Raw genomic sequence first — 19,857 nt, forward strand, 5'->3', positions numbered from 1 at the left:
GTTGTTTGTCCAATATACACCAAGCCGCAGGGACACCAAATACAATACATTATATCCCCTGTTGGATATAAGGTAAAATTATGTATCATACCTGATAATTTTCTTTCCATTAATCATAGCTGATCAATCCATAGACTGGTGGGTTGTGTCCATCTACCAGCAGGTGGAGATAGAGAGCAATCCTTTTGCCTCCCTATATGTGGTCATGTGCTGCCGGAAACTCCTCAGTATGTCGATATCCAAGCTCCATCCGCAGGACTCAGCACTTAGAGAATTACACCCACAAAGGGACACTCTGCCCAGCTCACCACCGCCGAAACGGGGGAGGGGAATTAACCCAGCTCATCCCCACACAAGTGGGGGAGGGGAATCCGTCCAGCTCATCCCCGCGGAGCGGGGGAGGGACACCACACCCGCCGATGCGGGGGGGATCTGGCTTATCCTGCAACCGCAACCGCGGGAGGAGCTGACTGACCCTAACACCGCCGAAGCGGGAGGGGTACAAAGCTGCCCTACTGCCGCACGAAGCAGGAGGGAGCGCCGGCAGAATTTAAGTCTCAATCCAGCCCCGTAAAACGGAGGGGAGAGGAATGCAGCAGCTCACTGTAACACAAATTCGTCTCAACTCTTGAAGAATCCATTGAAAAACTTGAACACGAAGTCCTCCTGAACAGGAACTGAAGACTAAACTTGAACCTGAAATGCAACCAGAATATAAACAATACAGATATCTGGGAGGGGCTATGGATTGATCAGCTATGATTAATGGAAAGAAAATTATCAGGTATGATACATAATTTTACCTTCCATATCATCATGCTGATCAATCCATAGACTGGTGGGATGTACCGAAGCAGTACTCACCCAGGGCGGGACATAGAAATCCCTGACCGCAACACTGAAGCTCCAAACCGGGCCTCCGCCCGAGCAGCCACAGTCAAGCGGTAATGCCTGGAGAAGGTATGGGCCGATGCCCAAGTTGCCGCCTTGCAAATCTCTTCCAAGGAGACGGACCCGGCCTCTGCCATTGAGGCCGCCTGAGCTCTAGTGGAGTGAGCCTTCAGCTGGATAGGCGGCACCTTCCCCGCGGCCACATAAGCTGCTGCAATGGCTTCCTTGACCCATCTTGCCACTGTAGGCTTAGCAGCCTGCAGACCCTTACGAGGACCTGCAAACAGGACAAACAGATGATCCTACTTCCGGAAATCATTGGTCACTTCCAAGTATCTGATGATGACTCGTCTCACATCCAGATATTTGAGAGCAGAGTATTCCTCTGGGTAGTCCTCCCTACGAAAGGAAGGGAGACAGAGCTGCTGATTCACATGGAAACGAGAAACAATCTTGGGCAGGAAGGAAGGCACTGTGCGAATAGGCACTCCTGCCTCAGTGAACTGCAGAAAGGGCTCTCGACATGAGAGTGCCTGGAGCTCGGAAACTCTTCTGGCTGAAGTGATAGCCACCAAAAAGACTGCTTTCAACGTCAGGTCTTTCAGAGATGCCCTTGACAAGGGTTCAAAAGGCGGCTTCTGCAAGGCTCTTAGCACCAGTGCAGAGGAGGGCGCAGGTGATTAACTCCCTTGAGAAAGCGCACCACATCTGGCTGTGAAGCCAGGGAAGCACCCTTCAGGCGGCCCCTGAAGCAAGCCAGAGCCACTACCTGGACTTTAAGGGAACTGAGTGACAGGCCTTTCTCCAGACCTTCTTGCAGGAACGCCAACACTGAAGAAATTGGAGCAGTGAAGGGAGAAAGTGAGCCTGCTTCACACCACGCTGGAAAGGTACGCCAAACCCTGGCGTAAGCAGTAGAAGTAGAGCGCTTCCTCGCTCTCAGCATAGTGGCGATGACCTTGTCTGAGAAGCCCTTCTTTCTCAGACGCTGCCGCTCAATAGCCAGGCCGTAAGACCAAAGGGGGAGGGATCCTCCATCACCACGGGACCCTGATGCAACAGGCCCTGCTCCACTGGCAGCCGCAGAGGATCGTCCACTGAGAGCCTGACCAAGTCCGCATACCAGGGACGTCTGGGCCAGTCCGGACCCACCAGGATTATCCGGCCCGGATGCTTTGCCACCCGGTCTAGCACCCTGCCCAACATGGGCCAGGGCGGGAACACATAGAGAAGCTCCTGTGTCGGCCACTGTTGGAGAAGAGCATCTACTCCCAGGGATCGAGGGTCCCGTCCTCTGCTGAAAAAGCGCGGCACTTGGCAATTGGCCGATGACACCATCAGATCTAGGCTCGGCTGGCCCCAGCACTTCATGATGTCCAAGAATGCCTGAGCAGATAGCTGCCACTCTCCGGGAGCTTCCGCCCACTGGCATAGATTCATGGCCTCCTTGGCTAGAGGGGCGCTCTTGGTACCTCCCTGGCGGTTGGCATAGGCCACAGCCGTGGCATTGTCCGACAGGACCCGTACTGGCTTCAACGCCAGTACCGGGATGAACTCCAAAAGCGCCAACCGAATGGCTCTGAGTTCCAGGAGGTTGATAGACCACTTTGCCTCTGCAGGAGACCAGAGCCCCTGTGCTGTCCTTCCCAAGCAGTGGGCTCCCCAGCCCGACAAAGAGGCGTCCGTCGTGACGACAATCCACTCCGGGGTCACCAGAGGCATTCCTGCAGACAACTTGTCTGTCTGCAGCCACCAGCTCAGCGCCTTGCGCGCTGCTGGGTCCAAGGGAAGGCGCACAGCATAATCCTCCGACACCGGAGTCCAGCGCTGCAGCAGAGAGTGTTGTAGTGGTCTCATATGAGCCCTGGCCCAGGGCACTACTTCCATCGTGGCCGTCATAGAGCCCAACAGCTGCACATAGTCCCAAGCCCGAAGAGGAGAGGCTACTAGGAACTGGTCCACCTGAGCCTGAAGTTTGACAATCCGATTGTCCGGCAGGAACACTCTGCCCACTTGGGTGTCGAATCGAACTCCCAGATACTCCAGGGACTGAGTCGGGCGCAGCTGGCTCTTCTCCCAGTTGATGATCCACCCCAGGGAGCTCAAAAGAGCAATCACCCGGTCCACAGCTTTGCCGCACTCTGCATAAGAGGGGGCTCGGATCAACCAGTCGTCCAGATAAGGATGGACTTGTACTCCTTCCTTTCGCAGGAAGGCCGCGATGACCACCATTACTTTGGAGAAGGTCCGCGGAGCAGTAGCCAACCCGAAAGGGAGGGCTCTGAACTGGAAGTGTCGGCCCAGGACTGCAAAACGCAGAAAGCGTTGATGAGGAGGCCAGATGGGAATATGCAGGTACGCTTCCTTGAAGTCCAAGGAAGCCAAGAACTCCCCTGCCTTCACTGCCGCTATAACAGAGCGGAGAGTCTCCATGTGAAAGTGCCGCACTTTCAAGGCCCGATTGACCCCTTTGAGGTCGAGGATAGGCCGGACAGAATCGCCTTTCTTTGGTACCACAAAGTAAATGGAGTAACGTCCCTTGCCAATCTGATTTTCTGGCACCGGAACGACCGCACCCAGGCGTATCAGGTTGTCCAAGGTCTGCTGCACTGCCACAGCTTTGACCGGAGACTTGCAGGGAGAGAGTACAAACCCGTCTCTTAAGGGTCAGCAGAACTCTAACTTGTAGCCGTCTCTGATGACTTCCAGAACCCAAGCGTCTGAAGTTACCCTGGTCCACTCGCCCAGAAACGAGGACAGGCGTCCTCCAATCTGCACTGGGCCATGGACCAGGGCCCCGTCATTGGGTACGAGACCCTGGGGGAGGACCGGAGGGCGCACCTCCGGGACGGCTGAGAAGGCTAGGGCTTTTCAGCTTGGAGAAGAGACGGCTGAGGGGAGATATGATAGAAGTGTATAAAATAATGAGTGGAATGGATCGGGTGGATGTGAAGCGACTGTTCACGCTATCCAAAAATACTAGGACTAGAGGGCATGAGTTGAAGCTACAGTGTGGTAAATTTAAAACGAATCGGAGAAAATTTTTCTTCACCCAACGTGTAATTAGACTCTGGAATTCGTTGCCGGAGAACGTGGTACGGGCGGTTAGCTTGACGGAGTTTAAAAAGGGGTTAGATAGATTCCTAAAGGACAAGTCCATAGACCGCTATTAAATGGACTTGGAAAAATTCCGCATTTTTAGGTATAACTTGTCTGGAATGTTTTTACGTTTGGGGAGCGTGCCAGGTGCCCTTGACCTGGATTGGCCACTGTCGGTGACAGGATGCTGGGCTAGATGGACCTTTGGTCTTTCCCAGTATGGCACTACTTATGTACTTATGTACTTATGTAATGCTGCTTGGGGGAGAAGTTCCTTTTGAAGGAAGAGGGGGCAGAGGAGCCCGACTTGCCCGGGCGGTACCGACGGGCTTCCTGAAACCGTCCTCTGGAGATACCGGGGCGAGCACTGGCCCGAGCCCTGACCTCTGGTAACCTCTTGCCCTTAGACGTGCCGAGATCGGTCACGATTTTGTCCAGCTCGACCCCAAAGAGCAGCTTGCCTTTAAAAGGCAACTTAGCCAGGCAGGACTTAGAGGCGTGGTCCACAGACCAATGTTTCAGCCAAAGCCAGCGCCGCGCAGAGACTGTCTGAGCCATACCTTTAGCCGAGGCTCTCAAGACATCATACAGTAAGTCTGCCAAATAAGCCAAGCCCGATTCCAGGGCCGGCCAATCAGCCCTCAAGGAAGGATCCGAGGGGGAAGCCCGCTGCACCATCGTCAGGCACGCCCTGGCCACATAGGAGCCGCAAACTGAGGCCTGCAAACTTAAGGCAGCCGCCTCGAAGGACGACCTTAAAGCCGTTTCCAATCTTCTGTCTTGGGCATCCTTTAGGGCTGTGCCACCTTCCACCGGCAACGCCGTTTTCTTAGTCACCGCAGTGATTAAAGAATCCACGGTAGGCCAAATAAAGGCCTCACGTTCACTTTCAGGCAAAGGATAGAGGCGGGACATAGCCCTAGCCACTTTGAGGCTCGCTTCCGGGACATCCCATTGAGCCGAAATTAAGGTGTGCATGGCATCATGCATGTGGAAGGTTCTAGGCGGGCGCTTCGTCCCCAGCATAATGGCAGAGCCAACAGGGGCTGAGGGAGAGACGTCCTCTGGCGAGGAAATCTTCAAAATGCTCATGGCCTGCACTAACAGGTTGGGCAAATCCTCTGAGCGAAAGATCCGTGCTGCAGAGGGGTCATCCGCTCCATCCGAGCGGGAATCCGTCTCCTCCAAGGAATCCCCAAAGGACCGTTGGGAGAACTCAGATACGCTGCCCTCATCTACATCAGAGGAAACAGAGTCCTCTAAGGCCTGGGAATCCACCCGAGGGTGTTTACTTCCGGGGGCCTCAACCCCTTTATCGGACAAGGGAGCAGGGGCAGCGTTTGCATAAGAAAGGCCTGATGCAGCAGCAAAATAAACTCGGGGGAGAAACCCCCCAGACTGTGCACTTCAGCAGCCTGGGCCACAGCCCTAGACGCACCCTCAACCGGCGCTCGCAAGAGCGGGGGAGAAACATGCTGCGCATCCAAGATGGCGTCCGGCGCGACACTCCGAGAAGGAGCCGCGCGGGAAGAACGGCGCTTAACTTTAGCCGCTTTTCTGCCGTCGCCTAAATGAAGGGCGGCCATGGCATTAACGTCTCCCACCTCAAGGGCGGCCCAAGAAGAAGCCGTCCGAGCAGCGTGGCTGGCCAAGATGGCGGAGGCGAGCAGCGGGGGATGGGCGTTTATGGCGGGAAAAACCGGGACACTGACCGGCCTCCAAACTGACACCCAACAAGGGCGAATCAGACTTTAAAACCCCCGCATCCCCGCTAGACGCGCACACGCGGTCCGGGGAGCGATTCTTTGCGCCCTCGCCCTCTGACGCCATCAGCCACGTGGAGATCAATCGGGGAACCCCCTGCCCGCTACAAAAAGGTAAAAATTACCTGCTTTCCGCTCCGAGCTGTAACGACCTGGTGTCCCAGTGAGTAGCTGCAATAAACGCTTAAATAAACGTCGAAATAAACGCCCTTAAGGACGTCCAAAATTTTTTTTTTTTTAAACGGAGCCAGCGGGAGGGGGGAGAAAAGGAGGGACCTGGCACCACCAGGTTTGCACTTGCTCAAGAAGAGCCCTCAACCCCAGGCACTCAACAAAACCTAAAAATTAGGCTTGGAGGCCTAGCCAGAGCTGCTGCTGTGTGTGACCACCACCTGCTGAGATAGAGAACATACTGAGGAGTTTCCGGCAGCACATGACCACATATAGGGAGGCAAAAGGATTGCTCTCTATCTCCACCTGCTGGTAGATGGACACAACCCACCAGTCTATGGATTGATCAGCATGATGATATGGAATGGTACGGATAGATTAGAACTGGAGAACATTTATATTCATTTATATATTATTTAATAATTGACATGATAGTGATTAGATAACATATTGAGATATAGTAGCTATATTAAATTTTAACTGCCAGACCCTTGACCATTCTTCTAATGTTTGGAGATCTCTTCTCATGATTTCTATTCCCTCCAAGGTATCTACTCTATTGACTATCTTCGTGTCATCCACAAAAAGTCAAACCTTTCCTTCTAATCCTTCAGCAAAATCTCTCACAAATATATTAAACAGAATCAGTCCCAGTACTGACGGCACTCCATTATTCACCTTCCTTTCCTCCAAGCAGATTCCGATTACCACCAACCTCTGTTGCCTGTCGGCCAACCAGTTTCCTATCCACTTCCCCAATTTGGGTCCTATGTTCAGCCCTCTCAGTTATTCATGATCTTCTGTGAGGGACTGTATCAAAACCTTTGCTGAAAACCAAGTAGATTACATCTAGCACAAGTCCTTCATCTAGTTCTTTGGTCACCCAATCAAAGAAGTCAATAAGATTCGTTTGGCAGGATTTTCCTTTCGTATTGACCCTTCCTTTGACATTGCCACTTATATTCCCTCCATCCAGCATCGCCTCCTCTCCCTCTCTTCTTCACCCCCTAGCATGATCCTGTCTCTCTCTCCTCCTTTCCCTCCATCCAGTATTTCTCCATCTCTCTCTTCCCTTCTCCCTTCTGCTCATGCTCTCTTACTGGGTCAATGGTGACAGTGATAAAATCTATAGGATAGACACACAGGATCATGTCCCTACTTTGTGCCGCTGCTAGTTCTGCCTGTCATATCAGCTCCAATTTATCTTCCAGTGTCAAAGGGGTTTGACCGACAGAACTAGCAACGGCATAGAGAGAAATTGTCCCATGCATCTCTCCTGTAGATTTTACCATTTCTTCAAAAGATGACCCAGGAAGGTAGCAGGTTCAGCAGAAAGACAAGAAGCAGGAAAGAGGGGAAGACTGTGGTTTGGGCTGGGGAGGCTTAGCCTCTCCAAGCCTCTTATTCAGGATGCCTATGCTCCATATCCTTCCAATAAAGATTATAGCCCGCCATAGTTGTATCTTAGTTAAGGAGTTTCATTGAATCATGTCTCTGTGACAGCAACAATATCCAAGTCTGAACCAAACATCAGGGCCTGCAAATCCCAAACCTTGTTACTTAAACTGCAAGCATTTGTGCTCTTTCCTTTCTATTTGCTGCTCATGAATGAATTGCTTTGACTATTTATTATATTAACTTTTCTTCTCCAGTGCCATCATGCTTTTGCTTTTGTTGGGCATTAGTTCCTAAATTTACCTGCATCCTTTTGTCATCCCCACCCCCTAGTTTAAATGTCTAGAAACATACCCCCAAATTCAATAAATGGTGCTCAAAATTGTATGTGCAAATTTGGCATGAGCCCAAATTGTGTGTGCAATTTAATTGAACAATGAGCCAAATGGGCGATAATAAGCAATTATCAGTGTCAGCAACAATTTGAATTTACATGCGCATCTTGCTAGGCAGTATTCTATAAAGATGCGCACATAAATGTTTTAGCGTGCAGCTGAAAGGGGGGCATGGCGAGGAGCATGGATGGGTCAGGGCATTCACTATTATAGAATTTGGAGGATCCACACCTAATTTGGGAACAAGGATTTACACCAGATTTTAGTTGGTGTAAATCCTTGCACACAAAAGTGGGTGCAGATCCTGGTGCTAAGCGCTATTCTATAAATGGTGCCTAACTTAGACTGCCGTTTATAGAATAGCATTCAGCACTCAAATTTGGGTGCCATTTACTGAATCTAGTCCATTCTAGATTCAATAGACAGGCAGCCGGTCAAGAGAGTAATCCAGGTACAGGCAAAGTCAGTAGTCAGGCAAGAAAGTAATCCAGGCACAGGTAAAGTCAATAGGCAGGCAGCAGGTCGAGAGAGTAATCCAGGCACAGGTAAAGTCAGTAGGCAGGCAGCAGGTCGAGAGAGTAATCCAGGCACAGGTAAAGTCAATAGGCAGGCAGCAGGTCGAGAGAGTAATCCAGGTACAGGCAAAGTCAGTAGGCAGGCAGCAGGTCGAGAGAGTAATCCACGCACAGGCAAAGTCAGCAACGAGGGACAAAGTAGAGCAGAAGCAAAGTACTGAGCAAGTAACACCTACCAAAGTAGAAGCCGAAGCATGGAGCCCAGGAAGAGCTCAGCTGATAAAGTGCTGGCGTTTGACATCAGCAGGGACAAGGAGCACAGCCATAGGACAAGAGCAGGGGAAGGAGGAACCGGAAAACCAATAGGAGAGAAGCAAGGGAAGCCAGGCAGAGAGAGAGCAGAACCAGGTGCATGGAAGCAAAGCAATCAAGGAGCCTGCAGCCAGAGAAAAACTACACACACATGGCTCAGGGCTGTGCCAGTCTCATGTGCGTGTTGACGGGACCCCTGCAGCCCGAGGACGCCGCTTGCGTTGAGGTAGGGGACATGACATTTGGACCGCTTCAGTTGGAAGAAGTTAAACCACTAAGGAAATCGTCCATCCCAGTTTGAATGAAAAAATTGTTTTACAAAATTGAGAATATAGAGCACACTAGAGAAAATTAAATCATTTATTTATTAGTTAGATGTACGTTCTCTTTGAAGTTGTAATAAATGTGTGGGAAGAGGGATTTGGAGACATACTGAGCATTGTGTTCAATTCTGGTCACCGCATCTCAAGAAAGATATAGTTGAATTGGAAAAAGGGCAACGAAGGGCAACTAAAATGATAGCGGGGATGGGATGACTTCCCTATGAAGAAAGACTAAGGAGGCTAGGGCTTTTCAGCTTGGAGAAGAAACGGCTGAGGGGAGACATGAAAGAGGTATATAAAATAATGAGTGGAGTGGAACAGGTGGATGTGAAGCGTCTGTTCACGCTTTCCAAAAATACTAGGACTAGGGGGCATGCGATGAAACTACAGTGTAGTAAATTTAAAACAAATTGGAGGAAATGTTTCATCACCCGACGCATAATTAAACTCTGGAATTCGTTGCCGGAGAACGTGCTGAAGGAGGTTAGTTTGGCAGTTTAAAAAGGGGTTAAACGGTTTCCTAAAGGACAAGTCCATAAACCACTACTAAATGGACTTGGGAAAAATCCACAATTCCAGGAATAACATGTATAGAATGTTTGTACGTTTGGGAAGCTTGCCAGGTGCCCTTGGCCTGGATTGGCCCCTGTCGTGGACAGGATGCTGGGCTCGACGGACCCTTGGTCTTTTCCCAGTGTGGCATTACTTATGTACTAATATGATTAGTTAATACATTCATGATTTGAAATATTGATAGTGTATGTTAGTCATATTCAGGGACTGATAGAAGAAAGCTGGAGACAGACAGGGCAAACCTTAGGCCTCCAAATAGTCCTCCTTAGGGCCAATGAACCAGATAACTAATATACTGAATGAAAGCCATACTGATTGGTTGGAATGAGTGTGAACAGGCGTACTATGATAAGGGATATGAATCAGCAAGATTACCTAAATGTGACTTTGAGAAATAATATTGATGTTTATTGGGCAACCTAAACAAGCAAGCCCAGGGGTGGGTGAGTGGCTTTGAGGTAGGGTGGGAGGAATTTCAAATGTAACAGTCTGAATTTCTAAGCTAGGAGCCACAACCTTGTAGTACTACTGCTAGGAATCAAACTGCCAAATAAGGCCTTTATTTGACTGCTAGACTCCTTACCGTAATACCACTACCGGTCAACCAGAACCATTTTGAACCTGGTGGCTGGCAGGGTAGGATCAACTGGGGATCATTCCAGTCCCACTCGCTAGGCTCCAGGGAAACCACCAGACGGTCCAGGGGAGGTAAGGGTTCTTTTTGTGGTGGGGAAGATGCCTTACTGGGGGCCTTGGTAAGGATGGGAGTGTCTGTGCTAGTGGGGGAGGGTAATCCACATGTGCTTTGGCTCCTGCCTCTTTAAGATGGCTCACTGGAGAACTGGGCTGCATATTAGCCACCCAGTACTTCCTGGGAGAAAAGTAGATTGTGAGACTGTTTGAAAGCTGTGCTATTCATTTACCATATGAGTTCCTAACTTGTGTTACTGTGTTATCATGTGTTAGTGACTCTATGGTAAATTAAGTTGTGGTAGCATGCAGTGTTTTACAACAGCTTAATAACTTCCTCCCTAAACAACATAGGGCTCCTGTGAAACGTTCTCTAAACAGTCTATCTTCACTCCTTGCGTGTTGTATTTTAATAGATAATTAAGTGCTTCATGCATACCTTACCTTGAATAAAACAATAGCATAGTCGTACATTAATACTGGATCCTCATTTTCCAGGGCTCCCTTCTTATACCACTCTATTGCTGCCTGAGCATTTTTTGACACACCCTGCTGTCCCCAAAAAAGCATCTGTGCCAACCGTTGCTATAAAAGAAACAAGTGATAAAAGCAATAAGTATATGTTGCACCATTCATGGATCATATTTAAAAATTAGCACAGTCCTAAAGCACTATCTGAATATTGTCTTGCACACCTATAGATTGAGTAAGGTATAACGAAGCCACCTGCGCCTAGAGCTGATCCAATAAAATGTACTAGGCTTTGTGCACTGGTTTACTCGGCTTTAGCATACAATTTTGTGCATGCACAATGGAAAAACAAGTGTTGCACCTTTATTAACCATGCACAAAGCTTTGCACAGACATCAACGCACAACGCATTTAAATCCATGCTAATGAAGATATTAGCTATTCAGTGCAGATGCAGAGAAGTGACAGAACACCAAAAGGCTGAGCTCAATTCTGAGGCTTTAATGCAAGGGCTGAGGAGGCGCAAAAGATTAGCTCATTCTTCTGCGGACAGGATTAGTGAGGATTCCATGCCCATTTTTTTCTCCTTACTGTGAGCATATAGATCTGCAGCTTTTTTTTCCAGCATCCATAAACTGCATGGGTTAAAAAAAAAAAAAGACAGAACTGTGGGGGAGTGTGTTGGAACAAAAACAGGGCTGGATTAAGGCCAACTGATGCCCTAAGCACAACTCAACAATGGTGCCCCTTGGTCCTTCCATTGCTTAACTGACATGACATTTAACCCCCTGTTTACTAAACTGCACTAGCGGCTGCCGTGCGCTAATGCCAACACAGCCCGTCGGCATTGCCACATGACTTAGTAAACAAGGAGGGGGCGTAAGACTCAATAATTGCTGAGAAATATCATTATTGCATGAAACAAAAACTGAAATTCAAGTTGGATCATGGGTGTGGCAGACAGCAGTGAAAGAGTTAAGGACATGATAGGGGAAAAAATACTTTGCAGTGCCCTCCCCCCTTTCCTTTGGTGCTCTAAGCATGTGCTTATTTTGCTTAATGGTTAATCTAAGGCTGAACAAAGAGAAAAGTGCTGGGACTGCTGAGAAGTGCATGCATGCACAGGTCTGCGCACAGAAAATATTTTATCAGCACACAGAGTTGTATGTGCACACGTCTGCGCATGTGCTGGAGTGCTATTGTGCACATACATATTGGTACTGCAAAAATGTTATGCACAGATGTGTGTGTATGCAACTCAGATGATAACTTGTGTGCAAGATACAGCTGCTGTTTGCGCAGATGTGCACTCTCCCATGTTAGTACACATTTTTTGCACTGGGCCCATTTGCATATTATTGGGTTACCGCGTTGGGGAGCAAACCTTGGCATTGCTCTTGCACTAGGAAGCCGTGCATTAAGCATAGTGTACAGCTCTAAACCAAGGGCTCTGCATAGCTCCCTTGTTTTTTTACATAGAGAAATGTGTCGGACCATTTTTTTCCTTTTTCACTGAGATATATCACTTGCAAAGTCAACATGCTAGGTTTTACGGGCCCGATATTCAGCCAGTGACAATCAGCGTTTTGCTGACCGCCACTGGCACTAAACCTACAAATTCAATGTCAGGCTGGGTCCGGGCACTGGAATTGAATTTCCGGGTTTGTGCAGCCAGCTAACGCATAGCCGGTTAAATCCGATATTCAGCACGGAACCGGCTATGGGTTACCGAATAAAGATAGGCCTGACTTTTACGTGGTTCTATTTATGCTGTTAACCAGACCAGTTAAGTACTGGAAATCAGCACATAACCAGCCCAAATGCTGACTTCGCCCCAGAACACCCCTAAAATAGCCAGTTTTGAGTTTGGCGCTAACCAGTGGTGTACCTACATGGGGCCATGGGGGCCTGGGCCCCCGTAGATTTGGCCCTGGACCCCCCTGCTAACGACCCTCTCGACCCCCCCTCCAGCCGCCAACCCTCCCCCGCCACCGTCGGCTACCTTTGCTGGCGGGGGACCCCAACCCACCCAGCCGAGGTCCTCTTCTTCCGGCACAAGGCTTCATTCTGTTTTTGTGAGTCTGACATCCTGCACGTACGTCCCCGTCAGACTCACAGAAACAGAATGAAGCCTTGCACTGGACAAAGAGGACCTCGGCTGGCGGGGGTTGGGTCCCCTGCCAGCAAAGGTAGCCGACGGCGGGGGGGGGGGGGGGGGGGATCGAGAGGGTCGTCGGCGGGGGGGGGGGGCTAAAATGTGCCCCCTCACCTCGGGCTCTGGCCCCCCTCCCACCGATGTCTGGCTACACCCCTGGCGCTAACTGATTATTTTCAGCAGCACTAACCGGTTAAGTGCTGCTGAAAATGACCAGTTAGCCCCAAACAGGTGATTTAATGACCAGGAGCCATTTCTGGACGGTTAAATCTCGATGAATATCATCCCCTACATTTCTAGAATACTTTTCATTAGTATGTATACCATACCTACCAATAAAAGAATTTGGAGTAAATTTTAGAAGCCTTAGGGGCCTTTTGTACATATCATTAGCAGACATATACATGTATAAGCGGCAATTATAGGAAAGGGTCTCTGTCCACGAATTACAGCTAACACAAATATCCACATTCACCCATCCAAGTCCCCTCAGTCATAAAATCGTAGTTTCTTTGCTTGGTGTAAATAAAACATTTTTTTAAAAGGTGCTGCTTATGCATATGGCCCAGTTTTCAAAGGGAGCTATACACTGGCTTCCAGATGGGTTTAAAAATTTTTTTTTTACAAACTCCTGGAGCAAAAGTCCATAAACTGTTATTAAGGTAGACCTGGGGAAAGCCACTGCTTATCCTTGGGGTTAAGCAGAATGGAATCTTGCTGCTTTTTGGGACTCTGACAGATATTTGTGACCTGGAATAAGCACTGTTAGAAACAGGATACTGTGTTACATGGCAATTCATACGTTCTTATGATTGCAATCCACTCTGACAAGGAAATGCAGACCTCCCATCCCCATGAGGCAAACAGTGACTTTTAGAGCAAGGTTCCTTAATTACTACTTGTTTGATGCGCAGGTTTACAAAATCCGCCACACAGGTAAGTGATTATATCCACTGATCACAATACTTGCCCAGCGCCATCAATTTTCAAACATTCACAATAACAATATACTATCTTCCCTTATGGATAACGTTTGTAAGACAAGATTTCTCCTAGAGTTTTGCTCCTCCGATAGGCCACTATAGGGTGTTTTTGAAAACAGGCATGTATGGATAATATCTCCCAATATTTGCGTATATGCGAGGTGACGAACGTAGCTACTTTGTTATAAGGGTGTACTGCCACCAATCTGTCTTCTGAAGCTTTTGAATTATATTGTAACAGTAACTCCCTATTAGCAAATTTAGCTCTCCGATACGCTCCTTTAATAATGGATCGAGGAGCCAATGCGCATTAAGAGATGGGAGCATGCATGCCTTCTGACATATGAAGCGCTGCTACAGCATACATTGTGCTACTGAGGTCCTTTACTTAGTTGAATCTATGGGTAGAAGTTATTGAGAGTAAATGTGAAGCAATCACGAAGAGTACAGGAAATGTAACAAATAATGGACATAAGGGAAGATAGTATATTGTGAATGTTTGAAAATTGATGGCGCTGGGGAAGTATTGTGATCAGTGGATATACCTATTTAGCCTCCACCTGCTGAATTTATTATAACTTTATTGAGTCCACATATCAGATTACACAGGTAAGTGGCGGCATATATACATTTGTAGCAAAATCGCTACATCAATAGAACATAGTGTTTAAACAGTTTAGTTGTTTTAAGACTCTGTTTTATTTTGTTTGCGCTATTTAAACTCAGTGTTTGATGTTTTATGATCTTATGTATATATGTGTGTAATTACTGTATTGTTGCCTGCAGGTGAGCATTTTTGGAATCTATGCTACACAAACAATAAAGTGGAATTGTAATCGAACTGGATATAAAAGCAGATTTCTCTGAACACTGAAAGAGAAATCAAGTTCTACTTTAATAGTGGGTTAATTATGGAAAATGTCTCACCTCCAGGAATCTTTAGGCTATGATACTTTTTATTGATGGTGTAAGCACATGAGCTTTCTTTCATCACAGGTCCCTTCTTCAGATTTTCTTCTTGCCTGTGCGTTTGAACCCCACCTGCGGTAGTGTTGCTTTATGCAGTATATATAACTAAAGTATACAAACACTTGCAAAGATACAAGCAATCCACAAGAGGAATCTTAGTGCTTCCCCAGTATTCAACAGGAGCTCACTGCCTCAGTATAGGCTCCCAGGTTAGTGGAGTTAGGTGACTAGATTCAGATTACAGGTGTGTAAACAGGTTCCTAACTTTAACCTGGAGTTGTCTTAAACTGAGGTACCTCACCTAAGGTGCCTGTTGGGTGCCCACCTTATTCATTTACCCATTTCCGTTCTACCTTAGCCCCTCTCCCTTTTAATAGCATAAACATGTAAATTCCTTGTGATTTAAGGTTCCAAAACAGAGAGGCTAAGAGCCAACAAATTGTTTAAAGCAAAAGTCTGGGCACCTAACTTTTAAAGTTACTTGCTTAGACCTTTTAAAAACCAAAGGGTCGATATTCAAAGCAATGTAACCATCCAGAAATGACTCCTGGCTGGTTAAATGCTTGTTCGGGGCTAACTGGTCATTTTCAGTGGCACTTAACTGCTTAGTACCACTGAAAATGTCCAGTTAGCACCCATTTCAAAACCGGCTATTTTGGGGGCGTTCCAGGAGTCATCACTTGACTGATTAAGTGCTGATATTCAGCACTTAATCGGCTATGGATTAGTCAGCTCTGCAAACTTGAAAATTCAATGCCAAAGCCTGGCATGTGGTCAGCAAAATGCTAAGTGCCACCAGCTGCATATCAACCCTCAAATTCCTATGTTAACCACATTAGATCCAACAGACTATACCTGAGCAAGTGCATCACCTCTTGCTGCCTCATGCTTGAGCCACAGAAAAATATCTCCATTTTCTTTGGTTTGGGCTTTTAACATTTCGTCGTCTGTTAGCCTTACAGTTTCAACATATGCCTGAAAAATAAGAAGAAAAATATAACACCAACCCTCCTAACATATAGTCCTTTTTCCAAATAGCAGAAGTTGTAGACTATTTCTTGAATATAATAATAATATAGGCACTCCGACATAATAGCCCTGACAAAACAGCCTTGTAACAAAATAGCCATTGACAAAATGGCCCCTCCCACAAAATAACCCTTAACTCTTAACAAAATAGTCCCCTGCAAAAAAATAACACATCACAAAAAAAGGATAATAAACTCCAAGTGAAATCTTCACTGATAAAGGCTCCTACCAGCATTGCATTGTATAAAGAAAATATATAAATAAATAAAATTCTATAGCTACCAACTGGTATACATCATCTGTTCTGCTGTTTAAGGAAATTATTCTTCCATCAACATGCTAATTAAAAAACCCCAATATTGTCATCATTTTCATAATTCAAAGTCGTTAAATCGTGGGAGGATTGTGAAAAATTACAAGAGGACCTTACGAGACTAGGAGACTGGGCATCCAAATATCCTGTTTGGCAAAGGTAAGATTACTAGGAAAAAAATGCAGTGCCATATTCTGGCCAGCCTGATCGGGCCCTTTTGTCGGGGAACTAATTTGTTAAGGGGTATATTGTGGGCAGGCCATTTTGACAGTGGCTGTTATGTCAGGGGCTATTATGTTGAGAGATTTTTGTCGGGGTTATTTTGACCGGGTACCAATAATATAATATCATAGTCTCAAATTCTGCTAAAAGCCAAACAGTTTTGTGCAGATTAAACAGACTTTTCTTCTTTGCAGGTTCCTTCTGAAAATTAGGTAATGAGATTCTGATCTGATATCAGGGGAAAGAGCACTGCAGCATTTTGCTGCCTCGTAAGAAAATGCTGAATCGTGTATCTTATTCACTCTCAGAAATTCATGGTTGGAAAATAGTAAGACAGTCATTGTGGGCCACATTCTATATAAGGCACCTAAAAAATCCGCACGGTAAACATTTCTGACTACATGTACTCTATAAGAGGTTCCTAGATTTAGGTGCTGTATATAAAATATGCTTTGTTTATATCCTAGCGCCTAAAACTATGCGCCTCCATTTACACCATCGAAAATGTGGCATAAATCCCTATGCGTAGATTTACATGCACTGGGACTCTATAAACCTGGAAGATATAATGGCGCAATTTGACAAATTGAAGAGTAGCAAATCGCATGGACCAGATGGTATTCATCCCAGAGTACTGATAGAATAGAAAAATTAACTTACAGAACTATTGTTAGTAATATGTGCTTTATCTTTAAAATCAAGCAAGGCATCAGAAGGTTGGAGGGTGGAAATGTAATGCCAATTTTTTAAAAAGGTTCCAAACATGATCCGTGAAATTATAGACTGGTGAGCCTGACGTCGGTATCGGGCAAAATGGTAGAGACTATTATAAAGAACAAAATTACAGAGCATATATATATATATATAAGCATGGATTAGTGAGACAAAGCCAACATGGATTTAGTGAAGGGAAATCTTGTCTTACCAATATATTACACTAGTAAAAAAGGCCCGTTTCTGACACAAATGAAACGGGCGCTAGCAAGGTTTTCCTTGGAGTGTGTATGTTTGGGAGAGTGTATGTGAGAGTGAGTGTTTGAGAGTCAGAGTGAAAGTGTGAGTGTGTGAGAGAGAGAGTGACTCTGGGTGTGAGTGTGTTTGTGAGAGAGTGTGTGTGAGAATGAGAGTGTGTGCAAGTGTGTATGTGAGACACAGTGTGAGAGAGAGTGTGTGTGTGTGGGCAAGAGACAGAGTGTGTGTGAGACACAGATTCTCTGTGAGAGTGAGTGTATGACACCAAGCGAGTGTGTGAGTGACTGTGTGGCACATAGAGAGTGAATGTGATACTGTGTGAGACAGTGTGTGAGAGTGAGAGTCAGAAAGACATTGTATATGAGAGAGACAGTGTGAGCCGTGCCCTCCCAATCCATGGCCATCTGTCCCCTGCCCCCTCCATTCATCCTTTTCCAGCAATTCCCCTCTGTCCCTGAGCCCTGCCCTCCCAATCCATGGCCATCCATGTTTGTCTGTCACCTGCCCCCTCCATTCATCCCTATCCAGTATTTCCCCTCTCTGCCTGAGGCCTGCCCTGCAATCCATATCCATCCATGCCCATCTGTCCCCGCCATTCATCCCTATGCAGCAATTCCCCTCTCCCTGAGTCCTGCCATTCCAATCCATGCCCATCCATGCTCCTCTGTCACCTGGCCCCTCCATTTTTCCCTATCCAGCATTTCCCCTCTCTGCCTGAGGCCTGCTCTGCAATCCATATCCATCCATGCCCATCTGTCCCCTCCATTCATCCCTATCCAGCAATTCCCCTCTCCCTGAGTCCTGCCCTTCCAATCCATGCCCATCCATGCTCATCTGTCACCTGTCCCCTCCATTTTTCCCTATCCAGCATTTTCCCTCTCTGCCTGAGGCCTGCTCTGCAATCCATATCCATCCATGCCCATCTGTCCCCTCCATTCATCCCTATCCAGCAATTCCCCTCTCCCTGAGTCCTGCCCTTCCAATCCATGCCCATCCATGCTCATCTGTCACCTGGCCCCTCCATTTTTCCCTATCCAGCATTTCCCCTCTCTGCCTGAGGCCTGCTCTGCAATCCATATCCATCCATGCCCATCTGTCCCCTCCATTCATCCCTATACAGCAATTCCCCTCTCCCTGAGTCCTGCCCTTCCAATCCATGCCCATCCATGCTCCTCTGTCACCTGGCCCCTCCATTTTTCCCTATCCAGCATTTCCCCTCTCTGCCTGAGGCCTGCTCTGCAATCCATATCCATCCATGCCCATCTGTCCCCTCCATTCATCCCTATCCAGCAATTCCCCTCTCCCTGAGTCCTGCCCTTCCAATCCATGCCCATCCATGCTCATCTGTCACCTGGCCCCTCCATTTTTCCCTATCCAGCAATTTCCCTCTCTCCCTGAGTCCTGCCCTCCCAATCCATGCCCATCCATGCTCCTCTGTCCCCTGCCCCCTCCATTCATCCATTTCCAGTAATTCCCCTCTCTCCCTGTGCCCTGCCCTCCTAATCCATACCCATCCATGCTCCTCTGTCCCCTGCCGCCTCCATTCATCCTTTTCCAGCAAGTCCCCTCTCGCCCTTCCATGACCCCCCCCCCCTCGCATCCATGCTACTCTCTCTCCCATGTCCCAGCCTGGCCCACCCTCTTCTCCCCCCCCCCCTTCGCATCCATGCCCCCCCCCCCTTCGCATCCATGCATCCCTTTTTTTTTTTTTTTATTCTTTTTAACTTTACCTCCGTGGCGGTTCGTGCAGCGAAGCGTCAGGGAAGGAGGCGGCGCTCCCGACGTCTAGCTTTCCCTTCGCTGTGTTCCGCCTTGTTTTGAAGGCGGAACACAGCGAAGGGAAGGCTAGACGTCGGGAGCGCCGCCTCCTTCCCTGACGCTTCGCTTCCGTATTTGTTTGTTTAGGCGCGAGGGCGGGCCAGAGACGGCTGGATGGCTTCACACCATGAACGCCACGAACTCCACGAACCCCACGAACCAGGGACTCAGGGAGTGACGTCAGATGGCTTCAGAACGTTGTCCTCATTAGAACGTTCACGGTGCGTTTTATTATATTAGATTTCTTTGAAGCTGGTAAACAAACGTGGATAAAGGTGAACTGGTCGATACTGTGTATCTGGATTTTCAAAAGGCATTTTACAAAGTACCTCATGAAAGACTCCAGAGGAAATTGGAGAGTCAAGAGACAGGAGGTAGTGTTCTATTGTGGATTAAAAACTGGTTAAAAGATAGAAAACAGAGAGTAGAGTTAAATGATCATTATTCTCAAAGGAGAAGGGTAGTTAGTGGGGTTCTCCAGGGGTCTGTGCTGGGACTGCTGCTTTTTAACATATTTATAAATGATCTAGAGATGGGAGTAACTAGTGAGGTAATTAAATTTGCTGATGACACAAAGTTATTCAAAGTTGTTAAATCGCAAGAGGATTGTGAAAAATTATAAGAGAACCTTATGACACTGGGAGACTGGGCATCCAAATGGCAGATGAGGTTTAATGTGATCAAGTGCAAAGTGATGCATGTGGGAAAGAGAAACCCGAACTATAGCCACATGATGCTAGGTTCCACATTAGGACTCATGGACTAGGAAAGAGATCTAGATGTCATTGTTGATAAGTT

The 19,857-nt window shown here is 47.5% G+C and overlaps 1 protein-coding gene across 2 annotated transcripts in view; it reads right to left on the bottom strand.

Annotated features, from left to right (window-relative positions):
* The window catches only part of SEL1L3 (SEL1L family member 3), a 163,975-nt gene that overhangs the window by 63,385 nt on the left and 80,733 nt on the right, over window positions 1-19,857 (bottom strand). For both annotated transcript variants that reach the window (XM_030191255.1, XM_030191256.1), the window contains exons 12-13: window positions 15,561-15,680; window positions 10,572-10,712 (exon numbers count right to left, since the gene is read on the bottom strand). In XM_030191255.1, the coding sequence (XP_030047115.1) occupies window positions 10,572-10,712; window positions 15,561-15,680 (261 nt within the window). The remainder of the gene's footprint in view (window positions 1-10,571; window positions 10,713-15,560; window positions 15,681-19,857) is intronic.

Source organism: Microcaecilia unicolor, chromosome 2, assembly GCF_901765095.1.
Source record: "Microcaecilia unicolor chromosome 2, aMicUni1.1, whole genome shotgun sequence".
In the NCBI taxonomy this organism is placed as follows: domain Eukaryota; kingdom Metazoa; phylum Chordata; class Amphibia; order Gymnophiona; family Siphonopidae; genus Microcaecilia; species Microcaecilia unicolor.